This window comes from Puma concolor, chromosome E4 (assembly GCF_028749965.1).
Source record: "Puma concolor isolate L17-30 chromosome E4, mPumCon1.1.hap2, whole genome shotgun sequence".
Classification (NCBI taxonomy): Eukaryota; Metazoa; Chordata; class Mammalia; order Carnivora; family Felidae; genus Puma; species Puma concolor.
In genome coordinates this window covers 65,987,608-66,011,881 of record NC_141683.1, presented here as the reverse complement: position 1 = coordinate 66,011,881, position 24,274 = coordinate 65,987,608, and the positions used below count along the sequence as shown (strand labels likewise).

At 53.2% G+C, this 24,274-nt stretch overlaps 1 protein-coding gene across 4 annotated transcripts in view; it reads right to left on the bottom strand.

Annotated features, from left to right (window-relative positions):
- Window positions 1–1,426: 1,426 nt before the first annotated feature.
- KIF26B (kinesin family member 26B) overlaps window positions 1,427–24,274 on the bottom strand; it is a 468,318-nt gene continuing 445,470 nt past the window's right edge. For all 4 annotated transcript variants that reach the window (XM_086693326.1, XM_086693330.1, XM_086693327.1 and 1 more), the window contains 5 exons: window positions 22,880–23,042; window positions 18,528–21,939; window positions 13,351–13,553; window positions 12,812–12,962; window positions 1,427–2,219 (listed from right to left, as the gene is read on the bottom strand). In XM_086693326.1, the coding sequence (XP_086549452.1) occupies window positions 2,071–2,219; window positions 12,812–12,962; window positions 13,351–13,553; window positions 18,528–21,939; window positions 22,880–23,042 (4,078 nt within the window). In that variant the 3' untranslated portion in view covers window positions 1,427–2,070. The remainder of the gene's footprint in view (window positions 2,220–12,811; window positions 12,963–13,350; window positions 13,554–18,527; window positions 21,940–22,879; window positions 23,043–24,274) is intronic.

Here is a 24,274-nt window from a genome sequence, read left to right as displayed (position 1 = left end):
TGGCCAGAGCCTTGCACTGCCCCGTAGGCTGGGGTTAAGGCTGAGGAGTGGGGTGGGGAGGCCCTGCTTCCCCAGGTGACAGACAGACTTGTTAAACTAGGGAGATCGGTCCATTCCTGAACGCTTCCACCATGTTTCTGCCCATCAGGCTCTCCGATGAGACCGTATCCTGCGTGTCCCTCCGTGTAGGAGCAGGCTCTGACAATGTGGAGCTCGACTTGTCATCCATGAGGCTGGCTTCCAGTCTAGGGGGCTGACTTCCAAACACTCGAGCCGCCAGCACCATCTGTGCCTGTCCTGGCCAGTAAAGGGTCAGGTAGCCGGGCTCACGAGACCTCGGTTCCTATGTACCGAGTTCGGCTGAGTTTTGCCGGCACAGACGCGCACAGCTCTATTTCCTTGGGGGGCAGCTGGGGCTGAGGTGCTGGGTAGCAGGGGTTGTCTGGCCTAGAAATAGGCTCCTGATGCTATGCTGCATTTGAGGGCAAACGTGAGTAGTATTCTCTGAGAGGCTGAGCCCTCTTAACCATGAGCAGGCGAGGGCCCTGACCTGGGAGGTAAGAGGAGGCCGCTGCTCCTCCACAGCTGGTCTCAGATAATCCGCTGACCACTCGGTGCCTTGGGGTTCCATCACTACAGTGGGTATGAGAGTCCCTAAGGGGGGGTCGTGGTAGAATGAACATCTCAATCTGAGGCTTAGGTCCTACGTCGCTGGGACCTAAGACCTGGACAAAAGCCCCGGGCCGTGGCTCTCCAGGGGGGTGTGGTTCACCACAGGAAACCTCTCCACCTTCCGGTGCCAGGCCCGAGGGGACGAGCCTGTCCTTTCTAGGGATGGAGGCCTCGGGACATGGGAGACTGGGGACCGTTTGCACTGAAGCAGCACCCTGGACAACAGAGCTGTGGTGTGATCCCAACCTCCTTTGTTATTCTGAACCCATACTGTTGAGTCTCTGAGTACATTCTCTCAACTGGGGAAGATCCCCTGCTTCTAACAAACTCGCAAGACTGGAGAACAAAAAGTATGGCTCTCTTGAGTCGGTTCAAGCTCTCAATCCAGTCTTTGGAATCAAAACGACCATGGAGAATGTTTTGAGGGCCATGAAAAACCCCGGGTTTGTGGGCAAAGGAACAAGCACACGCATCAGGAAGGTGAAGATGTGTCGTCAGCAACAAACATCCCTCTCCAAGGGCACGTAAGGCCCGGGTCACACAGGCTTCTTTTCCCTTCAAAACGCGGCCCCCGTCGCCTCTCCCGTTCTCTCGAGCCCACGTGCACCTGCCCCACGAGTCTGCCCGCTGCCCCTGCCCCCTGCTGCAGGGTGGCATCGAGCGTCACCTGCTGTTCCGACCTTCTCTGGAGACACACTGGCTTGTGCCCGGGCAGCCCCTATGCTCTGTGCAAGTGGCCTTAGCGGAAGAACCGTAAAGGACAGTTAACATTTATTCATAAGCAATACCGATTAGGGAACAGATCTACAAACACTACTTACGTAGAAACAGCAAGTCAGAAATCGGATCAAACACCAAGAGAAAACGAGCTGCAAATACATTTCAAAAAACGCATGGGGATTGTTTTGTTTTGTGGTTGTTTCCGTCTGGACCAGCACCGTCTGGACACGAGAAAGTATGAACAGAAAGGTTTGGATAATAAAGATTTGCAAGGCACTTAATCAGTCGCTCTGGGGAATCCGCTGTTCCGGTCTCGCTCCCGACAGCGATCCTGTGCGCACCCTCGCCCCTTCCCACAAAGCCAGAGAAGAGAGAGGTCTCTTGCCAGCAGGACCCCTGTATAAACAAGTTCTCGAAAGTTCCTCAAAGTGCTTTTTTCAGTCTCACGCGGCTTCCACGTCCTTGGGCTTTTCCATCGTTTCCTCCTCCCACACGCGCGGTGTTCGCACCTTTCCTACAGAAAACACCAGAAAACTGCCTCCCGCTCAGCACTCACTCCAGACTTGCACCAACCTTCATCCTCCTTCTGCTGTGTCCCAGCCGCCGGCACCAAGGGCCAGGCGAGGGGCTGGCTGTGGGGTCCCGGGGGGCCAGGGGCTGGCAGGCCAGGCCGGCGCCTCACCGGCGCCGGGAGGTGATGTCGAAGCAGGTGACCATCATGAGGTGGGCCTTGCAGAAGTTGACACGGCTCTCCAGGCGCTCCGTCACGCACTCCAGCGCCTCGAGGTACTCCAGGGAATCCAGCTCCCAGACCTGCTCCAAGTCAACTGCAAAGGAGGAGAAGGCTGGTGGAGACGCGGAGGGCACCTCCCGCTCACCACCTGCCGCCCCCGTGTCCCCCTGCCCGCTTCGCCGCCTCCCCGGGCTGGGACGGGACCCTGCCCGCCACCTGCATTTACACCGGGGCCCTCCGCTCTCACAGTGATTTCAGACACCTCTCATTTTACGGAGACTCTACTGAGGGATCAGGCGACGCTCCAGCTCAGCTCACCCCCATCCGCCTCCAGCACAGGCTGTGGGCCTCGACAGAGCCATTATTCTTTATTAGTGATAAAATAAATCTCCAAGCCGGGGTGCAGAGAATCCCCTCCTTTCTGGGGGTCTCCTCACCTGAGTGACACTTATCCCTTTGTCTACGTACATCGTGGTCGTTCTTCCCTGCGTATTTCTTCTCACAGCTGCACACAACTGCCTCTCTGAGCAGGTGGAGTAACCCGACCCCGTCTCCTGGCACCTCCTGCTTTCACACACTCACTGGTGGTTCAGGAAATGACGACGCCAACATCTATGATAATTAGGATCCCTTGCACTGGGCACACGAGCTGAGATTTAGGACCCAGATGCCGTCCCCCAGGTTCGGGCCTGCACAGAGCGAACAGTCTGCTTCCTTCAGTCCCTAAAGAGCAGTTATCTGGGGCCATTCCCTCCTGTCCCCGGGCCCCTGCTCTGTCCAGCGGTGACTGGGCAGGTGGGGGCGGGCGGTTGGGCTGCCTGGCGCTGGCTTCAGGGCAGCCGCAGGGGGCCCAGCGTGGACAGCAGCCAGGGTGGGGGGATGGCCCTGGCATCTGAGGTGGACACTTGCATTGCACTCTGGGTCAGCCATGGCTACCCTCCACCAGCTCAGGTGCCTTAAAAGCAAAATGAGAGTCACAGCCGCTCCTCTGCCTCCTTTACCAAACTCGAGTTGCCATGGAGAGTACAATAAAAACGAGAGGTTGAAAGTGAACACGGCCCCAGAACTGTGACACGAGTGCCGGGGAAATGCACGGGGTTCTCAAGAGGGCTGCCTCTTGTTACAGGTGCGTTAACTGAGACCTTGGCAAGGGAGGTGATTTGCTCAGGGTCACAGACCCTCAGGGCTGGAGCCGGGGATGAGACCGAGGGCTCCCGAGTGTCTAAAGTTTAAAAAACAGAGGGACGAGAAAAATAATACAAAATTAAACACAGAGGGAAGGCCCAAGATGGCGACGTCAGGAGAACCCTGAACTCACCTCCCCCTCCTCGACACATTAAATGTGTGCCTCCCTGCTGAGCAAATCTTCCTGATGAAGAACTGAGGGCTGCTTGAAGGCTGCCTGCACGACAAAGGATGGAGGGACCACACAGAGAACCAGGAGAGGGATGGAGACATGGCAATGAAGGGAGACCCACCCCCAACACTGCTTCCTGCCCGGGGTGCTGTCAGCTGCTGGGAGGGATAGAACTGAGGGGCCAGGAGCAGATTCGTCAGCCCTGGGGCACAGGGGGAAAAAAAGCCATGGTTTAAAAGGGCAACTAGAACAGAAAGGAACCAGCCCTGTGCCAAATAGTGAGAGGCTTTGCTAGAACTCTCTCCAAGCCGGAGGGGCTGGGGAGCGTCATAGTTTACATTCACCCTCTGCCTTTACAGCACAGAAGGGAGCTCGGTCCAGGTGCCGTAGCCAGCCTGCCAGTCAGTGAGCCCTGGGCCCTCAGCCCACTCTGGCTCCAGATGCTCTGTGGCACAGAAAAAAAAGCCACGTTTTTTTTTTTTTTTTTTTTTTAACATTTTAATGTTTATTTATTTTTGAGGGAGAGAGACACAGTGTGAGCCAGGGAGGGGCAGAGAGAGGGAGACACAGAGTCCAAAGCAGGGTCCAGGCTCCGAGTTGTCAGCACAGAGCCCGACGTGGGGCTTGAACCCACGAACTCTGAGATCATGACCTGAGCCGGAGTCAGGTGCTCAACCAACTGAGTCACCCAGGAGCCCCCCAAAAGCCACAGTTTTAAAAAGCAATAAGAGTATACAGGTACCGGCCCTAGAACTCTGCCAAATAGCAAGGAAGCTGCTGGAACTCTCTCCAGGATGACAGCACAGGCTAGGGCCATGGTTTCCATTCCCCCTTCACCTTGATAGTGCAGACAGGAGCAGGGTTGAGACACCTAGCTGGCCTGCTGCTACAGCAAATCCCAGACCCTCAGCCCACACTGGCCCTAGCAGTCCCACCAACGTGGTCCCAGTGTGGCACACACCTGATGGTCCTGGACGGCGTTCGCAAAGCTCCAGCCATCTTGCCAAGGTGACACAGGTTCAAGGCACCGTGGAACACCCCAGGCCTGCACCACTTCAGCCCCAGCCGTCCCACCAGGGAAGTCTCAGCACAGACTGCCCCATTCCCTAGCCTGTACCAGCTGCAGCTATAGCCAGCCAGCCAAGGATGCCAGGCACAGACAGTCAAAACACAGGGGACATTCCTACACAAGATCACTCCTTCAAGTTCATGAGAAGAAATAAACACATAGAGACACAGACAGTCAAACAAAATGAGGAGACAGAGGAATATACTCCAACTGAAAGAACAAGACAAAAGCTCCGAAAAAGAACTAAAGGAAATGGAGAGAAGCAATCTACCCAATGAAGAGTTCAAAGAAATGGTCGTAAGAATGTTCACCTGAACCTGACTGGAGAGAGAAGTGGATGAGCTCAGTGAGAACTTAAACAAAGAGACCAAAAACATAAATAAGAACCAGAGTTGAAGAATACATAACTGAAATGAAAAATAGATAAGAGGGAATCAACAGCAGATTAGAGGAGGCAGAAAATGGATAAGTGATCTGGAAAATGGTAATGAAAAGTATTCAGCTGAATAACAAAAAGTAAAAATAATAATAGACAATGAGATATATTAAGGGACCTCTGGGACAACGTCAAATGTACTAACATTCACATTATTGGGGCCCCAGAAGGAGAAGAGAAAGAGAAAGGGGCAGAAAACTTATTTGAAGAAATAATAGTGGAAAACTTCCCAACGTGGGGAAGAAAGCACAGTGTTTCAAACAAGGTGAACTCAAGAAGGTCCACTTCAAGACATATAATAATTAAAATGTCAAGGATTAAATATAAAGAGAATTTTTAAAGCGGCAAGAGAGAAGCAACCAGTTACATACAAGGGAAACCTCATAAGAATATCAGCTGCTTTTTTAGCAGAAACTTGGCAGGCCAGAAGGGAGAGTCATGATAAATATAAAGTGCTGAAAGAAAAAAACCCTAATACCAAGAATAATCCAGCTGGCAAGATTATCATTCAGAATTGAAGGGGAGATAAAGAATTTCCCAAACAAAAGTTAAAGGAGTTCATCACCACTAAAAGAGCCTCATAAAAAAATGTTTAAAGAGACTGAAGTAGGAAAGAAAATGCCTTAATTAGAAGAAAATTATGCAAGGAAAATAATTCACGGGTAAAGCAAACATACAGAGCAATCACTTACAAAAGCTAGTATGAAGGTTAAAAGAAAAAAGTAATAAAACCAATTATATCTAAAAAACTAGGGGGCGCCTTGTGGCTCAGTCAGTTAAGTGTCCGAATTCAGCTCAGGTCATGATCTCGCCGTTCATGATCTGGCGGTTCATGAGTTCAAGCTCCACATCGGGCTCTGTGCTGACAGCTCAGAGCCTGGAGCCTGCCCAGAATTCTGTGTCTCCCTCTCTCTCTGCCCCTCCCCTGCTCGTGCTCTGTCTCTCCGTCTCTCAAAAATAAACAAACATTTAAAAAATTTTTTTAAAAATAAAAAATTAGTTATAGGGACTCACAAAAATGTAAAATATGATAACATGTATATAAAATGTGGAGGGGGGGAGCAAAAATGAAGTTCTTTTAGACTGTGTTCAATGACCTTCAGTTTAATATGGACGGCTGTATATCTAGGATGCTAAATAGGAACCACAAACCAAAAAGCTACAAGAGGTACAAAAAAATAAAAAGAAAACCAAGCATAACACTAAAGGAAGTCATCAATCACAAGGAAAGAAAACAAAAGAAGAGCAAAGATGAACTACAAAAACAACCAGAGAGCAATTGATAAAATGGCAATAAGTCCACATCTATTGATAATTACTTTCAGTGTAAATGGTCTCAATGCTCCAGTCAAAATACATCGGGTGACAAAACATAAAAAACCAAGACCAATCTATATGCTGCCTACGAGAGACTCACTTCATACCTAAAGACACATACAGACTGAAAGTGAGGGGATGGAAAAAGATATTCCATGCAAATAGAAGCGGATAAATAAATAAATAAAAGTCAGGTTTAGCAACACTTTTAGCAAACAAAACCGACTTTGAAACAAAGACCGTAAGAAGAGACAAATAAGGGAATTACATAAAGACAAAGAAATTAATACAATAAGGGAGTACAACAAATGTAAATATCTATGCACCCAACAGTGGAGCACCTACGTACATAAAGCAAATATTAACAGACATAAAGGAAGAAATTGACAGTCACACAACAATAGTAGGGGACTTTAACACACCACTGACATCAATCAATCATCCAAGCAGAAAATCAGCAAGGAAACAATGACTTTGAATGACATATTAGACCAGATGGACTTAGCAGATACATACAGGAACAATCCATCCCCAAACTACAGAATACACATTCTTTTCAGATGCACATGGAATATTCTCCAGGAAAGATCACATGCCAAGACACAAAACAAGTCTCAATAAATTTCAGAAGACTGAAATCATATCAAATATCTTTCCACCCACAGTGGTATGAAAGCAGAAATCAATTACAGGAAAAAACCTGACAACCACAATCATGTGGAAGCTAAACAACAGACTACTAAACAACCAATGTGTCAGTGAAGAAATCTAGGTGGAAATGAAAAAAAAAAAAAAATACATGGAGACAAATGCAAATGAAAACACAATGATCCAAAATTGAGATACAGCAAAAGTAGTCCTAAGTGGGAACTTTATAGGAATACAGGCCTACCTCAAGAAACAAGAAAAATCTGAAACAATCTCTCCTCATACCTAAAGGAAGCAGAAAAAGAAGAAAAAAGCCCAACGCTAGCAGAAGAAAGGAAATAATAAAGATCAAAGCAGGAATAAATGAAATAGAGACTTAAAAAATAGAAAAGATCAATGAAACCAAGAGTTGGTTCTTTGAAAAGAAAAACAAAATTGATAAACTTTTAGGTATACTCATCAAGAAAAAAAAATAGGACTCAAATAAAGAAAATCAGTAATGAAAGAGAAAAACAAATAACACCACAGAAACACAGAGGAATACAAGGAAAAATACAATGAAATGATTTTTCATTTTACAATGGAAACTTTGCCAACAAATTGGACAACCTAAAGAAATGGATAAATTCCTAGGACCATACAAACTTCCAAAACTGAATCCAGAGGAGACAGAGAGTCTGAACTGATGGCTAGTAGTAAAATTGAATCAGTAATCAAAAACTTCAAACAAACAAAAGCCCAGGACCAGATGGATTCAAGGTGAATTCTACCCATCATTTACAGAAGAGTTAATACCTATTCTCTTCAAACTACTCCAAAAGGAAGCTTCCAAATTAATTCTAAGGGGCCAGCATTACCCTGATACCATAGTCATATAAAAACACTATAAAAAAATATAGGCTAATATTCCTGATGAATATAGATACAAAAATCCTCAACAAAATATTAGCAAACCACATTCAACAATACATTAAGAGAATCATTCACCTTGAATAAGTGGAATTTATTCCACAGATGCAAAGATGGTTCAATATCCACAAATCAATTAAGGTGATACGTCACATTAATACATTGAAGGATGAAACCCATATGATCATCTCAATAGACGCAGAGAGAGCATTTGACAAAGTACAACATCTGTTCATGATAAAAACTCTCAAACTGAGTTTAGAGGGAACAACATCAACATAATAAAGGCCATATATGACAAACCCCTAGCGAACACCATACTCAATGTTGAAAAACTGACAGCTTTTCCTCTAAGATCAAGAATAAGAAAAAGATGTCCACTCATTTTTATTCGACTTAGTACTGGAAGTCCTAGCCATAGAAATCAGACAATAAAAAGAAATAAAAGGCATCTAAATTGGTAAGGAAGAAATAAAACTGTCACTATGTGCAGATGACATACTCTGTAACGAAAACCCTGAAGCCTCCACAAAGAAACCATTAAGAGTAATAAATTAACTCAGGAAAGTTGCAGGATATGAGATTAATATACAGAAATCTGTTGCATTTCTATACAAGAATAATGAGCTGGCCAAAGGAGAAATTAAGAAAACAATTTAAGGGGCGCCTGGGTGGCTCAGTCAGTTGGGTGTCCGACTTCGGCTCAGGTCATGATCTCGCGGTCTGTGGGTTCGAGCCCCGCGTCGGGCTCTGTGCTGACAGCTCAGAGCCTGCAGCCTGTTTCAGATTCTATGTCTCCCTCTTCCTCTGACCCTCCCCTGTTCATGCTCTCTCTCTGTCTCAAAAATAAATAAATGTTAAAAAAAAAATTTAAGAAAACAACTTAAAATTGCACCAAAAATAATAAAATGCTTAGGAAGAAAACTTAACCAAGGAGGTGGAATATCTGCACTCTGAAAACTATTAAAAAACTGATGAAAGAAATTGAAGATGACATAAATAAATGGAAATATATACCATGCTCATGGATTAGAAGGATTAATATTATTAAAATGTTCATACCACCCAAAGCAAGCTGCAGGTTGAATGTAATCCCTTTCAAAATACCAGTCACAATTTCCACAGAATGAAAACAAATCATGTTAGGGGCATCTGGGTGGCTCAGTCGTTTAAGTGTCTGACTTTGGCTTAGGTCATGATCTCGCGGTTCATGAGTCTGAGCCCTGCATTGGGCTCTGTGCTGACAGCTCAGAGCCTGGAGCTTGCTTCATATTCTATGTCTCCCTCTCTCGCTCTCCCCTCCCCTGCTTGTGCTCTGTCTGTATCTCTCTCTCTTTTTCTCTCTCAAAAGTAAATAAACATTAAAAAATTTAAAAAAAATTTTAATTAAAAAAAAAATGAACAAATCATGCTAAAATTTGTATGGAACTGCCAAGGACCCTGAATAGTCAAAGCAATCTTGAGGAAGAAGAACAAAGTTGTAGGCATCACAATCCCAGATTTTAAGCTATACTACAAAGTTATGGTAATCAAAACAGTGTGATGCTGGCACAAAGAAACAAAAAGACCAAGGGAACAGATAGGGAAGCCAGAGGAATAAACCCATGCTTATACATTCCAATTGATCAAGGGAGGTGAGATTGTACAATGGTGAAAAGACCATTGGTGAAAGAGACCATAGTCTCTTTAATAAATAGCATCGGGAAAACTGGACAGCTGCACGCAAAGAATGAAACTGGACCACTTTCTCACACCACACACCAAAATAACCTCAAAATGGATGAAAGACCTTAATATGAGACTTGAAGCCATAAAACTCCTAGAAGAAAATGGGCACTTATCTCTTGGACATTGACCTTAGCAACATTTTTCTAGATCTGTCTCCTCGGGGAAGAGAAACAAAAGCAAAAACGGACTATTGGGGCTACACCAAACGAAAAGCTTTTGCACAGGGAAGCAAACAATCAACAAAACAAAAAGGCAACCTCCTGAGTGGTAGAAAACATTTGCAAATGATGTATCTGGTAAGGAGTTAATATCCAAAGTATATAAAAAATCTTAGACAACTCAACCCCCAAACCTACAAAGAATCCAATTAGAAAACAGAGGACCTGAGCAGACATTTTTTCCAAAGAAGACATCCAGATGGCCAACAGACACATGAAGAGTAGTTCAACATCACTCATCATCAGGGAAATGCAAGTCAAAGCCACAATGAGGTGTCCCCTCAAACCCGTCAGCACGGCTGATATATGCATAGTGCGCGCCACACGCATGCATGCGCGCGTGCACACAAACACACGTGCGTGCGCGCAAAATGGAATATTATTCAGCCATAAGAAAGATCAAGTTCTTTCCATCTGCAACAACATCAATGGACCCAGAGGGCACCATACTTAGGGAAAGACAAATGCTATTTGATTTCACTTATATGCAGAATTTAAAAGAGATGAAAAATCGCACAAACGGAAAAACAGGAACAGACCCATAAATACAGAGAGCAAACTGGTGGTTGCCTGAAGGGAGGAGGGGGGAGGGAGGTACAGGCTTCCAGTTAGGGAACGAATATGTCACGGGGATGCAAGGCGTGGCTTCTGATTCTGGGTCTCCCTCCCTCCCTCTTCCTCTCACGGGGAATATAGTCAATGGTGTGGTCCCGGGTGTCGTGTGGTGACAGACGGTGCCACACGTGCAGCGAGCACAGCAAGACCTAGAGAATCAGCGTGTTATACACCTGAAACTAACATAACAGAGCATGGCAATATTGCATGGCAATAAAGAATAAACAAAATTAAAAAAATTAAAAACAGAACCCACCATGACATACCTTTCTCAGGCTATGTTACTGGACCACCTCGAAAGTGGCATCGGAATTAAGAAAAATAAAAACGGATGCCAGCACATAGATTTCTGTGCCAATAGTCAGCTTATCACCCACTCCCAGTGCATCGTCAGCCTGTGGCCTCACTGGTTTTTTTGTTTTTGTTCTTGCTTTTTTTTGTTTTGCTCATTTTTGGTTTCATTTCATCTTAAAGGACCAATCTGTGTTTCTGTCTTCATGTAGCCTTCTGTTCATTGCCTTTCTGAGCATCAAACAGTCGCTGATTCTAGACAGGTACAAAGGCATGAAGGAGGCGATTGTTTTTTGGAAGCGACTACACATATGTGCTCATGTGTAAGCTCACTCCCATCTTGGGGAAAAAAAAAAAACGAGACTTTGTAAGATAAAGACAGTTCTCGAGCTTGCCTCAAACGTAAACGGCGCTCAAAAAACTAAAACTTTAATGAAAACAGCACAAATGAAGGCTGGGGGGTGGGGAGGGGTGGTGCCGGAATGGGCAACCCCAGGACCTTGAGGCTCCTGGGATTTGTGAAAGGAGATGGATTATCCACGAGTGGGGGAGAAGTGAGCACTGGGCCCCATATTTATGCCGTGACCAGACATTGGCTAGCGTCCTTGTTCATGTCATCGCACCCCACCAGGGCCTGAAAGGGTGGGTCCGTGTCCCCGTACAGTCTCTAACAGGGGACCTAAGTCCGCGCACTGCGCAGGCAGGCGCTAGGGAACTGTCTTCTGCTGACGACTTGTATTCGGTTCTGGGATAATAACACAGTACTACGAGTACAACTGGTCCTGCTACTAAGCACCATGCCTTCATCAAGCACCCAGCAGCATCACTCACTCCCTCCTCACGACCCCCCACAAAGTAGGTTCCACGACACTTCCCATTTTACAGCTCGAGAAATCAAGGCTCAGGGAGGCCCCACAGTTCGTGTGCGGGAAAGCCACCTCTGATCAGGTCTGAGGGCCTGTGGTCATCCCACAAACGGTGCAACACGGAGGGATGCTTGGCAGACTGGTCACCACCCTCTGTCCTCAGGTTGGCGCACTGGATCCTCGCAAGTACCCAGGGAGGTGCTCAGGCGATGTTACCACCCCGTTCTTACGGAAAAGAAACTGCTGGAGGGCGGACTGCTGTTAGGGGTAGGACACAGCCAGGAGGCTGACAAGTTCTGTCCCTTTCTTCTGGGCCCAGTATTTCTGCAGACTCCACCTACCCAGGGGACTCTCTGAGCCAGGGGACACAGTGGAGACGGTGACTGATGTGTGGGAGGGGAGGGGCAGGGGGTAGTGGGGGAGCAAGGGGGACAGTGGTGAAGGGCAGGAGACCAGTGGAGGCAGAGGGGGAAGAGCTGGTGAGTGCCGGACAGGGAGGGAAAGGAAATTTATCGGCAGCTATGCATTTTATTCCACAAAGTCTTCCAGCCTTGGGTCCCATATCAGTGAAATAGTTGGGACCAGATCTGAGCTTTATGTTGCAGTAAATGGAATGGTTAGGAACAAATAAATACAAGACAATTGAATCTGTCAGAGAGAGCAAAATTGTTCTGAATTGTTAGGAGATGGTTACTGTCATCCTGGGCTTTCTATTAAATAGAAATAACACGGCGAATGTTATTTTTTTTTTCCACTCAAAAATGTTTTTTTTTTCCTGCTCTCTGGGTTCTTTGTGAGGTTTTTCTAGGATTGCACATTCTACCCTATTAAGAGCTCTATAAATTCTTGTGTATTTCAGGCTAGATATGCAACGTGATTTTGTGGCCCAAGAGCGGATTTGTAATGCAACTTCATGTCTGGCTGATCTGCCATACGCATGATGGGGCGGGGGGGGGGGGATGGGGAATCTCATTTTCAGACGCTTTGGACTGAGACACATAAGAAAAATTCTCGCAAGAGCAACACTCCCCACCCCTTTTTGCTGCCCCACCCTGCCCACCTTCCCTACAGAGAGTGAGACCGTGGGCTCAGAGCTACTGTGTCCATTTGATGGTGTCCAAGCCCTCAGGTCCCAGCACCATCCATGGACACCTCGCCCCGGGACGTGTGCCAGGCCTGGTTCGCCGGCCAACCCAGTAGTCCCAGAGACGGGAATGAACCTGGGGTCTTACATTCGCGGAGCCACTTGTTGGGATCCAGCATCAGGTGCTGCTTGGTGACCTCCAGCTCCTTCATCAGCCACTCATACTTGGCTCGGACCTCGGCGATTCTCTGCTGGCGATGCTCCAGAATTTTCAGCTTTGCGTTGAAGCACGTGACCTCCTACAAGGTAGACGAGAAGGCGTGGGGGTGCGGGGAGAGGAGAGCCTCCCCCACCCAGCTCGGACCCACGCAGCCTCTTCTAGATGGGAACGCCATGTGCACAGCGGGGACGAGGGAGCTGGCCCCTCACTGGGGAGCCGGGAGGGCCCTGGGCCAGCCCAGCCACGCTTCTGCCTCGCCGGAGTTGGATCGGACAGCCACAGGGCAGGACTGCCGCAGCCCTTTCTTAAATTTAGGTGGCTGGCGTTCCCAGCTGGAGCCAGAAAAGCCCCCAGGACTGGCAGTTCCCCCAGCGCTGGAGCCCTTTCAACACTCGGGGTGGAGAAGTGAGGAGCTCTCCAGGGGGCTGGCTGGGGGGCTGCCCCCGTGTGGGGACCAGGAGGCTCACCTTGCCATTGCCCCCTCGTCGCCGCTGTAGTCGTTCCACGTCATCGATTTCGTAGACTTTAATCTCAAAAGGTTCCCCGAGGCCCCTCTGGGTGCTGCGCAAGGGGCCGTCCACCCAGCGGACCCCGGTGCTGCTGGCGGGTTTTCTTACGGGGGAAGGGGTGTCCAGGGACAGCGCAGGGATGAGCCTCCGTCTCTGAGAACCTAAGTACGGAATTAAACCCAAAGGGAATCTTTTTGAATTTCAATCTTTTACATCTTGATACGCATCTTTTGGTGGGGGACCCTGACGGGCATCCCAGGATGTGCGGCAGGTGAATGCGAAACACGCCAAGGCCCAGCCACGCACCTTGACAATTAATCCCTTAAACTTGCACCTAGGCTTCACCTCCAAGAGCTCACGAATTCCCTGCCTGACCTTTAGAGCTGCCCCTGGTCTCCGCCCACGAAACACACACACACACACACGCGCGCGCGCGCGCGCGCATGCACACCAGAACACGCGCACACACAAAAACACGTGGTCTAGAACCATGAGCCATATGCTCAGCATGAATGTGTGTCACAGTGAAATTAAAGAGATATTTGTGTTAGGGAAAAGGGGTCCCAGTGTTTGGTAATGTGGTCATAGGAGTTCTAGGAAACACTGCTTATTTGCTCATAACAACAACACTGTACTAAGCACCGATTATACGTCAGACCCTATTCAACACGCATTGTGATGGACGGCTAGCTGTCCCCGAGACCTATTCTCTTCTTCCTCCAGGAAAGAGACTGGGTCGTAGCAGTGCACACAACCCCCAGGAAGGGACCACACCCTGGGTACATGCACCTTAAGCTCCTCCCGATAGGGTATCCACAGAAGTGTTACGGGCAACTGCTAGGAAGTGTCCTTAAAGGTGGGGGGGGTCTGGCCTCCTCCTCTTCCTTTCTCCTTTGTCCTGGGTGAAATATGGGCCCAGTGGCTGCATCATGAGGTGAAGATCATAAATGACACAAAAAGAAGACAGAAGGAGCCTGGATTCCTGGTACCCTAGAGACTTTTACGTGATTGTCTACACAGATTTGTCTTCTTCAAAGACTTAATTCTTGGAGTGCCTGGGTGGCTCAGTTGGTTAAGCATCTGACTTTAGCTCAGGTCACGATCTCACGGTTCATGAGTTCGAGCCCCGTGTCAGGCTCTTTGCTGACAGCTCGGAGCCTGGAGCCTGCTTCAGATTCTGTGTCTCCCTCTCTCTGCCCCTCCCCCACTCGCACTCTGTCTCTCTCTGTCTCTCTCTGTCTCTCAAAAATGAATAAACATTAAAACAAGTTAAAGACTTAATTCTTCCAGGGCATGTTGAGGTTCACAGCCACCTTGAGAGGAAGGGACAAGATGGTACCTGAGGACCCAGTGAGAAGCACAGGGGGAACACAGTGAATCAGGCCTCTCTTGGCCCTGGTGAGGAGTAACAAGTCGTGGATATTGGTGCAGCAGCTCAGCAAACTGAACCCGGCATCCCATCGGTCGGTTAAGTTTACCAAGCACCCAGAGAAGGGCAGGCATGGTGCTCGGTGCTTAGCGTGGCAAAGGATATAGAAGACAAGCTTGGTGTTTAAAGCACTGGTCACCAGCGGGGTGACATAGAAAAAAACTCTGAGCTCACTTGGAGGACCATCTGCCAGCCAGCCCACCAGCCAGTGAATCAATCAGGGGTGTCCGAATGACTCATGGGAGCCTGCACCATGCAGTGCTGCGCACCCAGCGGGCTGAGCCAGATGCGGAACTGGCCTTGGGCACCCAGTGGGCTGAGCCAGGTGGGGAACTGGCCTTGCGGGAGCTCACGTCCAGGCAGGTCAAGCCCTACGTGCATCCCGGAACAGGCAGGCTCCCTGGGTTGGCCCTCCCTCACTCCCTCCCCGGCTTTCTATGGTGGGCCTGCTACAGTGGGAAGGGACTTCATTCAGACCAAGGTGCTGATCTGATTCTCAGCTTTCCCCAGCCAGCTTGGGAGCAGGAAAGTGACAGGAGGAAGCTCAGGGGGTAACCCAGCAGGCGTGGGGTGAAAGGTCTGGGACATGAAGAAGTGGCCAAGAGTCTGGGAAGAATTCACATAACACCTGAGGAGTGATGCCAGAGGGCTGTTGGGGCTCCGGTGGGGCCTTCCCTGATTCATGTCCTTTTAGCCACTGAGCGCACCCCAGCCAGGGTAGACACATGCTCCCCATCCAGGCTGGCCGTCACCACTCTAATTCACGGCTAACGGCCGTGTTGCTGACCACATCCGGCTGGCAGTGCCCTGTGGATGGACTGATGAAAATCCATCAGTAAAAGCAAACACGGCTTCTCTCTTGGTCAAGAACCCAGAACGACTACCCCATGGCCAACTACAACTTTGCCAGGCATTGAAGGCATAACTTGGTCTGTGCTTACATTTTCTGTGGTCGTCACATCCATCAAGAACGTCCCCTCGTTGAGTTCATCTCACCCTGTTGCCCAAGACCCCAAGTCTCCTACTTTCTGGCAGGACCCACGTGCCCTGAGGCCGGGTCCTCAGAGTGTCACAGTCTGGCCAATTCTACGCACCTTCCACCAACACGGATCTCCAGGAAGGGGACCGATAAGCTTAAGGACGTTCGCTGGTTTCTCGTGTTATGTGCACAACGGAGCACCGAGAGCTCAAGGTTATCCTCCTCATCCTGTATTTCTAGTTCATTTTTCAACCAAAGCACTAAAGTTTTCCAAACTCAAAAGCAATCTCCGATAAAAGATAACCGGTCTCCTCCGCAGTTTCAAACACCTCTAGTAATTATACAATCCAGCTACCCAGCTAGGAGTTTCCTTTGAGAAGGTTTACGGCTTCTCTCAAGGAAGGTGCTTTTGATTTATGCTGATCATGTCTGACAGCCAACATTTCTCTTAATAATAACCATAAATAAGCAAGACAAGGTCCCCTAACGGTGAGGAGCACGTCTCCACTGCCACCTCCATTGTCAAGGTCACCTAACCTGTGAGCGGCATTTTTTGCATTTTTTGGTGTGGCTGTGGATCTCCACTGCCACATTCATTATGAAGGTCACAGAGGTCCGGTGCTCCCGGCGTTCAGGCACCTAGCCTGGTGCTTCGATCCTACACCCTGTCCTCCAACAGCCTAACCTGACAGGAGACGCTCAGAGGATGACGTTTGTAAAAGCAGGCGGCACCCCGCCAGGACAGGTGCTGAGCCTGCTGGCCACTCTCCAGGCAGCCGTTTTACAGAGCTCTTTACCCCAGCGCGACAGCCACACCGAAAGATGCAAATCTTGGGGGAGAAAAAGATGCTCAAAGAACAAAAGGGACTGGCAGACGGAAGGCTCTAGAGGAGGGTGCGGGAAAGCATTCTAACGGGCAAACACATGTGAGCGCACAGGCTGCGTCACAACGGTGTGGACCCTGAAGAATGAAGTCTGGGTAGATTGTAGCAACAAGGTTTGTCAACCAAGTACGGGGAAGGCCAGCAGATCTTCTCCTCCCTCCACCCCCCTGCAAACAGTCTGGCTCGGATGAACTTTCTTTCTATTTTTAGTGACTAACATCAATATGTTTTCACGCTCACGGCCCTGAAAAGAGGACACAGCAGCTGTCATGTTATTACTGAGTGGCTTTTCTTTCTGCACTTGTCTCGCACGGGCACCGCTCCCAGGTCCCTGATGAGGCGCAGAGTGCCGAGGGCCTGGGGTGGGGCATCGCCAAAGTGGGTCTGAGCCTGAAGCACACGCCGCCCGGGAAATAAAGATGGCGGACAGCCGTGAGTCCTGGACGTGTTCACAGCACAATACGCTCACACACTGCGGTCTGTGAGGGGGTGGGCAGGTGGGGAGAGCGACACCACAGCATCTAGAACTATGAGGTTGATTTCTTCGATTTGAGGCAGACAGATGGTTTATGATGTGCCTTACATTTGGGTTGGAACATTCTAGAGCTTGTGCTTGCCTATGTTGGGAGGAGGGAAAAAGCAACCCCCCACCCCCCATGGTTGAGAGAAAAAGCTGTTGCCGGAGCAGCTGCAGGACAGAGGAGACCCCACTTGGAGGACTCCCCCCATATTTTAATTCCAAACCTGCTGGTGCCACCAATATTCTGTGGCACAACAGCTTCTGAGGGCTCCCAGGGAGCCTGGGGTCCCACAGGAGGGCTCAGTACAGCAAAGGACCGGCTAGGAGGGCAGGACCAAGCCACTCTCACTTTAACTGAGGCACAGAGTTGCACGCGGGGCTCTTTACGAGGTGGCCTCGTTAAAAGCGCGTTCTTATGCTAGAGAACAAGTAGAGGTAACTTCTGTGGAAGCCACTGAAGAGCGGAGCTCAATCACAGAGAATTCTGAAGTAGCTCAAGTCGTCCTCAGTTCCTTCTGTCTCTCCGGCCCAGTCTCTCCTGGCTGACCTTTCACCTCACCTACCCCATGGCTACGAGGGCCACCCTCTCTGACCTGGGTCCTCTTCTTCTCATCCATCATAACGTCCTGTCACATGTCACTCCAAACTCCAATTAACAAGTCAGGGGGTTTTACCACCAGTTATATCCTTTGCACTATTTACTTGCTTTTGATGGGAGATTCCTGGAGATGCAAAGACTTGCTCAGAAAGCATGCATTTGGGGCACCAGGGTGCTTGGGTGTGCCGTGCTGGTGCAGTGTGTGTGTGTGTGTGTGTGTGTGTGTGTTGTGCAGGTGTACTGTGCGTGTGTTCAGGCCCCATGGTGGCTGTATACACACAACTGTCCACTAGTGTGTCTGGGGGCAGGGGTGGGGGGGACAGAGGAAGGACCTCCCCATCGCAGGGCCAAGGAGATCAGTGCGGTTCATCCTGCTTCCGGGAGCGGCTGCCAGGGTCTCAGGGCCACCAGCCCCAAGTTTTGGTGTCTGTAGCTGCCAGGCCATGAGGCTGGTGGCTCTGACCTGACCCCTCCGAAAGCCCTGAGCGGCGGCACCGTCGCTCCCACAGCAGACAAGCCTGGGTCTCGGGGACTCCGGAGGGCCGCGCAAGCAGGTGCCCACGGGCTGGATGCCCCCGGCGCGCCAACGTCTGGCAGTGGGTTCCCACAGCGACACCTAACGCGGCCGTGGCCCCTTGGAGGCCTGAGGGCGCAGGCGGTCAGTGGGGGCGGGGGGAGGCAGGAAGGGGGGCCCGGAGTCCTGCCCGCGCCCGCCCAGTGCCTACCTGAGTTGGAGCGCTTCTTCGGGGCCTTGAGGCTGCGGCAGCGGCCGCCCACGGAGCTGCTGTTGTCGCTCGTGGAGTCGTGCGCGGAGGACGCGCTGCCGGTGGCCTCGCTATCGCGCGGCACGCTCTCGTAGCCGCTGCTGCCGCCGCTGTGGTAGAACAGGGCCGTCTTGCCCATGGCGGGCGGCAGCTCGCCGCTCAGCACGCTGCTGTTGTCGCTGCCGTGGCCGCTGCTGCAGCGGTGCGGCCGGCGCGGCGGCGTCACCTTGCTGTAGGGCGAGGGCAGCGGGGGCGCGGCCGGCCGCTCGTCGCCCCCCGCGCGCCCGCCCGCGCCGCCCTGCAGCAGCTCGGAGATGCGCCCGTTGACGGCGCGCGGCGGCGGCTTGCCGGCGGGCCCGGCGCCCCGGCTGCGGCTGAGGGACTGCGTGGACCAGGACGTGGGCTTGGCGCTGGCCGCCAGCCCCGGGCTCTGGCCCACCGCCTGCGGCAGGGACTTGGTGGAGAAGCTGAGCGTCTTGGTGGTGGCGGTGGCCAGGCTGCGCGCCTTGGGGCTGGCCAGCAGGAGCTTGCTCACCGCCGAGATCTTGCACGTGCCGGCCTTGGGCGACGCGACCGCGCCGGGGGCGCCGGTGGCGGCGGCGGCGGCGGCGGCGGGCGGCGCGGGGCCCAGGGCGGTGGGCGAGGCCCCGGCGCCCCCGCGGCCCGGGCTCCTCCCCGCGCGGGGCATCGTGCTGTCCTTGCCCGCGTGCGCCCGCCAGCTCCCCGAGCACAGGCTCTCGGCCCTCTCCAGCGACAGGCACTCGTAGTGGCTGACGGTGGCCCTGCCGAGGGAGTTGGTCCTGCTGGCCAGCTGCTCCAGCTTGGCGCTGAACAGCCGGCTGCTGCTGCTGGCCTCCTTGGCCTGGCCGCCGGCCTCATCCGGGAACGGGGCCAGGAGGGGCGCCGGGGGGTGCGACGGGCTGCTGGTGCCGCTGCTGCAGGCGCTGTGCTGGGGGCTGGCCCGGTTCTTCTGGTCCAGGCTGGACTTGCGGACCGGCGGCAGAGGGGGCGTCCCTTTGGGCCGGGCCAGCATACAGTGCTTGGGCGACGCCGCCTTCCTCTCCAGGGCCGCCTTGCAGGGTGACGCGCCCTGGGCGCTGCCCAGCCCGTTGGTCTCCGCGGCGCAGTGGTAGAACGGACTGCCCGGCTCCTCCTGCCGGCTGGCCTTCTGGAAAGCCCTGGGAAGGCTGCTGGACTTCAGGCCTCTGTTGGGGTGCACGGGGCTCTGGGCGGCCACACCGGGCAGGGCCATCTCACAGCCATCCGCAACCCTCCTGAGGTTGTCGCTCCCGGGGGAAGCGGACACCTCACCGCTGCTGCTGCTCAGCCTGTCCCCAGGGCTGGCCTTCCTGTCCTGCTCTGCTCTGGCCTCAGGCTTTGCGGGGGGGCCTGTGGCGGCCTCACGCCCGGCCCCTTCTTCACCGGGATAGGCGCTCTCTTTCTTTACCTCCTCTTCCCGTTTTAGCCAAGGGTCCTCAAATCTCATCTCTATCTTTGCACCGGTTTCCCGGCTGTCCTGGGGCTGGGCTGCTCTGGGCGCTGAGCTCACCCCGGGGGCGATGGACGCCTCGGGCCCTTGGACGGGCCGGGGGCTCACGGCAATGCAGGGGTAGACTGTGATGTTGGTCTTCATGGGGATGTACCCTTCGCAGCTGCTCAGGTCTGCTGTGTTGGAGATGGTGACCATGGCCTTGCCCAGCGTGGATATCTTGCAGCCCTGGATGGGGGTCGCCTTGTCGAAAGAGTCCTCCCCCACGTCAGACAGGATGAGCAAACCGTCGGGGCCCGCCTCGGGCTTCTCCCGGCACACCACGGGGCTGCTCTGGATGCCGCCGCCCAGCTCCGAGGCCGGAGGATCGGCCATGGCCTCCCCGTGCCCGAAGCACGTCTGGGCGATGAAACTGTGGCAGGACTGCTCGCCATCGCTGCCGGCGCTCACCTCGCTCAGCCAGGAGCTGATGGAGGAACGTTGGCTCCCGGCCTCGCGGGCCTTCTCGTCCAGGGTCAGCTTTGGGAGGGGCAGGAACTGCGTGATGCTGACCTCGGACACGGGGGCCACGCTGGAGTAGCACTCGAGATCCTCGCTGATGCTGCCGATGATGCTGACGGGCCGGGAGCCCGAGGCCAGGGCCTGCACGGAGCAGTCGCTGTTGAAGCTGATGATGCTGGTGGGGCGGCCGCCGTCCAGGACGCCGCTGATGGTCAGCTCCTCCACCAGCGTGAACACCAGCTCGTCCTCGCCGTTCAGCTCCAGGGGCTGCTGCACCGTCACCGTCGTGGTGCTCAGGACCTCCTTCTTGGGGTCTGGAGAGGTGGCCCCCTGGTGCTCGTCATCGACCGGGCTTTCGGGGAACCCTTGGCTCCCAGCGGACATGGACTTCTTCAGAACCTGGGGGCTCATTCCAACTGGGGGGGTTCGCACCTCAGGCTGCAGCAGGGACTCGCTGGATGCCGTGCAGGCGTCCTTGCTCAAGGGAGGCAGGGGGGCAGGAGAGGGCAGGACACCCTTCTGGGTGTAGACTTTGCACCTCTGGGAGGGAGAGCTGGCCGGCTTGTACTCGGAGGTCTTGGACAGGCTGGCGATGCCCAGGCGCGGGGACCCCATCGGCCTGGGCTTGCCTTCCACGAAGCCACAGGAGTTCAGGCTTTCTCGGCTGCTCTGGAGGCTGGGGCTCTGCGTGAGCTGGGAAGCAGCGTGCTGGCCGCCGCCGCTGCCCGGGATGCTCCTGGGCGAGGCAGGGCTGGGGCTGCCGGGCAGAGCCGGGGTGGGGCCGGGCGAGTGATTCCTCTGCATCTTGGAGGCGGGAGGGTCGGTGCCTTCTCTGTCAGTCAGCTGCCCGTCGGACCCGGCCTCTTCCTTCTCAGACTCACAGAGTGGGTTGGCCCCAGCCGCCTGGCTTAACAGGGGACCTTTGCCCGCTTGCTGGGCCCCAAACTGGACCGGCAGCTCTTCGAAAGGAAACTGACTGGGCTCCTCGCTGCCGTCGATACAGTCCAGCCTCTCCTGCAGCTCGGCAAACGTGTTGCACTTCAGACAGTCCCTTTCCGACTTGCCGGCCGCAGCCCCTCCGGCCTCCGGGGGCCGGCCGTCGCCCCGTGCCTTCTGCAGGGCGGGCACGATGGGGACAAAGTCTGGGGGGCCCTCGTTGTCGGTGAGCTCTTTGTCGGAGAGGGCCGTGCCGTTGGGCCCGATGTAGATGACCGTGTCGCAGGACTGCTCGCTGCTCGAGGAGTAGTCGGGGTCGCTGGACAGCGGGGGGATGGGGAAGTCCGGGTCCCCCGCGGCCCTGGCGTGGAAGGGTCTCAGCTGGGTGGGCCTTCGCATCCTGCCTTCCTCGCAGGAGCTCTCCCCACCGGACGAGCTTGACGTGTACTGAAGATGAGAGCGGGGAGGTTAGCGGGGGCGGGCCTCCCGGCGAGCCCAGAGCGACTCTGAACAGGCCCCCCAGGCCACCCCGGTTCCCCTCCCTGCGTCAGGCTGTTCCTCGTGGTGTGTCAGGCCGGCATGCCCCAGCTTGCCACCACACCGTGGCCTCTAGTGAGAACGGCCCATGCGGCACGCTGGGGAACAGAGCCTGCTCAGGACAGGTGACCAGCCCGGGCCCCGGGTGACCTCCTGAGGGCAGACAGGTCACTACCGTGGCATACCCCAGCCGTCTGTGGTATCCTGCGTCACACAGGTTGTCAAGGCCCATTTTTGACCCCCCTCCCCCACTCCCCGCCATACACAGAAAGACACAAAAAGGAAAAAAGCTTCCCGCTTCACCAGCTGGCCTGGTGACCACAGTTGTGATGGCTTTCTGCCACATTCTGGTCATGCCACCAGGGTCCTGGCTTTGCCTCTGCCCGAGAAAGCAAGGCTGGTAGTTTCTGCCAGGCTCCTCGCATCCACAAGAAACCACTGTATTCACGTGGCAAAGCCCAGGAGCCCGTAAATGATTCCTGGAAATGCGGGAGAAATAGCACCACGTGAGCAAAGCACTAATCCAAAGATGGGCTCAGCCAGTCGCAGGACAGGGTCTCTATCTACGTGGGACCAGGGCAGGGAGGGAGACACGGAGTGTTTCCCGTCCTACCCAGATGCCTGACGTGGGCCTAGTGCTCCCGGTTAGGGGTCCAGGCTGGATGACCAGCAGCTGGCGGGGCTAGGGGACACGGACTTCATCCTCCTCCCCCCCCCACCCGACTATCGTCAGCATCGCCTGCCCCCCCCCACCCCCGCCCCCGCGCTCGGGGATCAGGAATACCGGCTCGGCTCCAGGGTAGGGCTCCCAAAGCATCTACACCCACTGCACCCCCTGGGAGCTCCCTACCTTCGTCTTCTTTTTCTTCATCCTCAAGACTCTCGAGGCGATCTGGATGGTGGACAGGGTCTCTGCGTAGTTGCCGGCGGCCGCCGAGATGTGCGCGATCATGGTGGTGCGACAGTTCACGTTCCCCAGGGACTCTCGCAGCAGCATGGTGAGTTTGCTCTCTCTGCCAAACAAAGTGAATTAAGGCTGCATTAGTGGGTCATGCTTCACGTTGGCTGTCAGGGTAGGACCGCGGGCCTACACATGGCTTTTTTGTTGTGGGCAGCAGGGTTTTTTTTTTCCCCCCATTTTTAAAAAAAGGGCGTACTAATTAACATCATTTTCTAGCACACCGCTGTTTGTAGCGGGCAGCCGAGCAAGGGCTTCTAACCCCAAGGATGGAATCCACGTGACACACCTCCCTTGGTACTCGTGTCCTGCTCCTGGGTAAGCCCGTGCGTCTGTGTGTGCCCACCGGGCGCTGTGGACGACGGGACCTGGGGATAGGAACTGGAGGAAGGGAGAAGACGGCTCTGTGACTGATTCGGCAGGCTGTGTGCACACACAGCCCTTCTTTTCAAGTGTCTGTGCGCGAGGGGTCCCTGCAAGGCAAAGTGGTTTGCCAGCCACGAACCTGCGTGTTAGATCTGTGTGTCTGCAATGTACCCAGTTTGTTTGCGAGAGTGGCAAGCACTTTATCACCATCTGTCTCTTCCTCTCGTGCCTGCACGTGGCGGCAATGCAGGAGAAGGTGTCTGTGTTCCCGATTACGAGTGGAGAAACAGAGACACGGGCCCGAGCACTCAATCCGTCAGCCACAGAACGCAGACCTTTCTAGAAAGGCCTCCTCTGGGGACTCCGCAGGTGCCGTGTGGGGCCAGGGCCCTGAGTGGTGATAATGAGGCTCAGGACTTTACAGACGGTGGTTGCAGGCTCTTCCAAAACTGACCTGGAGCGATGGTGCATGTGTTTCCATTCCTGCACGTGTCCCAACAGTCTCCCTGCCTCGCTCTTAAAAGGCTTCTGCTTACGTCATCATCAGCCCTCTCCTCTCAACTGCTGCCAGATGTCATTTCACCTCTGGAAGCTTCCCTGATCCCGAAGGCAGAGGCAGCCTCTGCGTCTCCTGTGCCCTGTGTGCATAGCTGTGCGTTGTGTTCAGAATGCCAGGTTCCGGGGGCTCGTCCTCACGTCTGTGTCCCCACCAGGCTGTCAGCCGGCCACCCCCGCAGAGCTCCCTGGAGAGGGACCGTCCAGCTCGGCAGACCCGGTGTGAGAGGCAGGCTGCTGTCTGCAGAGATCAGGCCTTGGAAACGGGGAACCCCTTTCACACGTGACCTGCATGGGGCCTTCGGGGAGGAAGACTGCGGGGTGAGAGCCAGAGTTTGCCTTTTCCATCTGGAACCAATTAAGGTG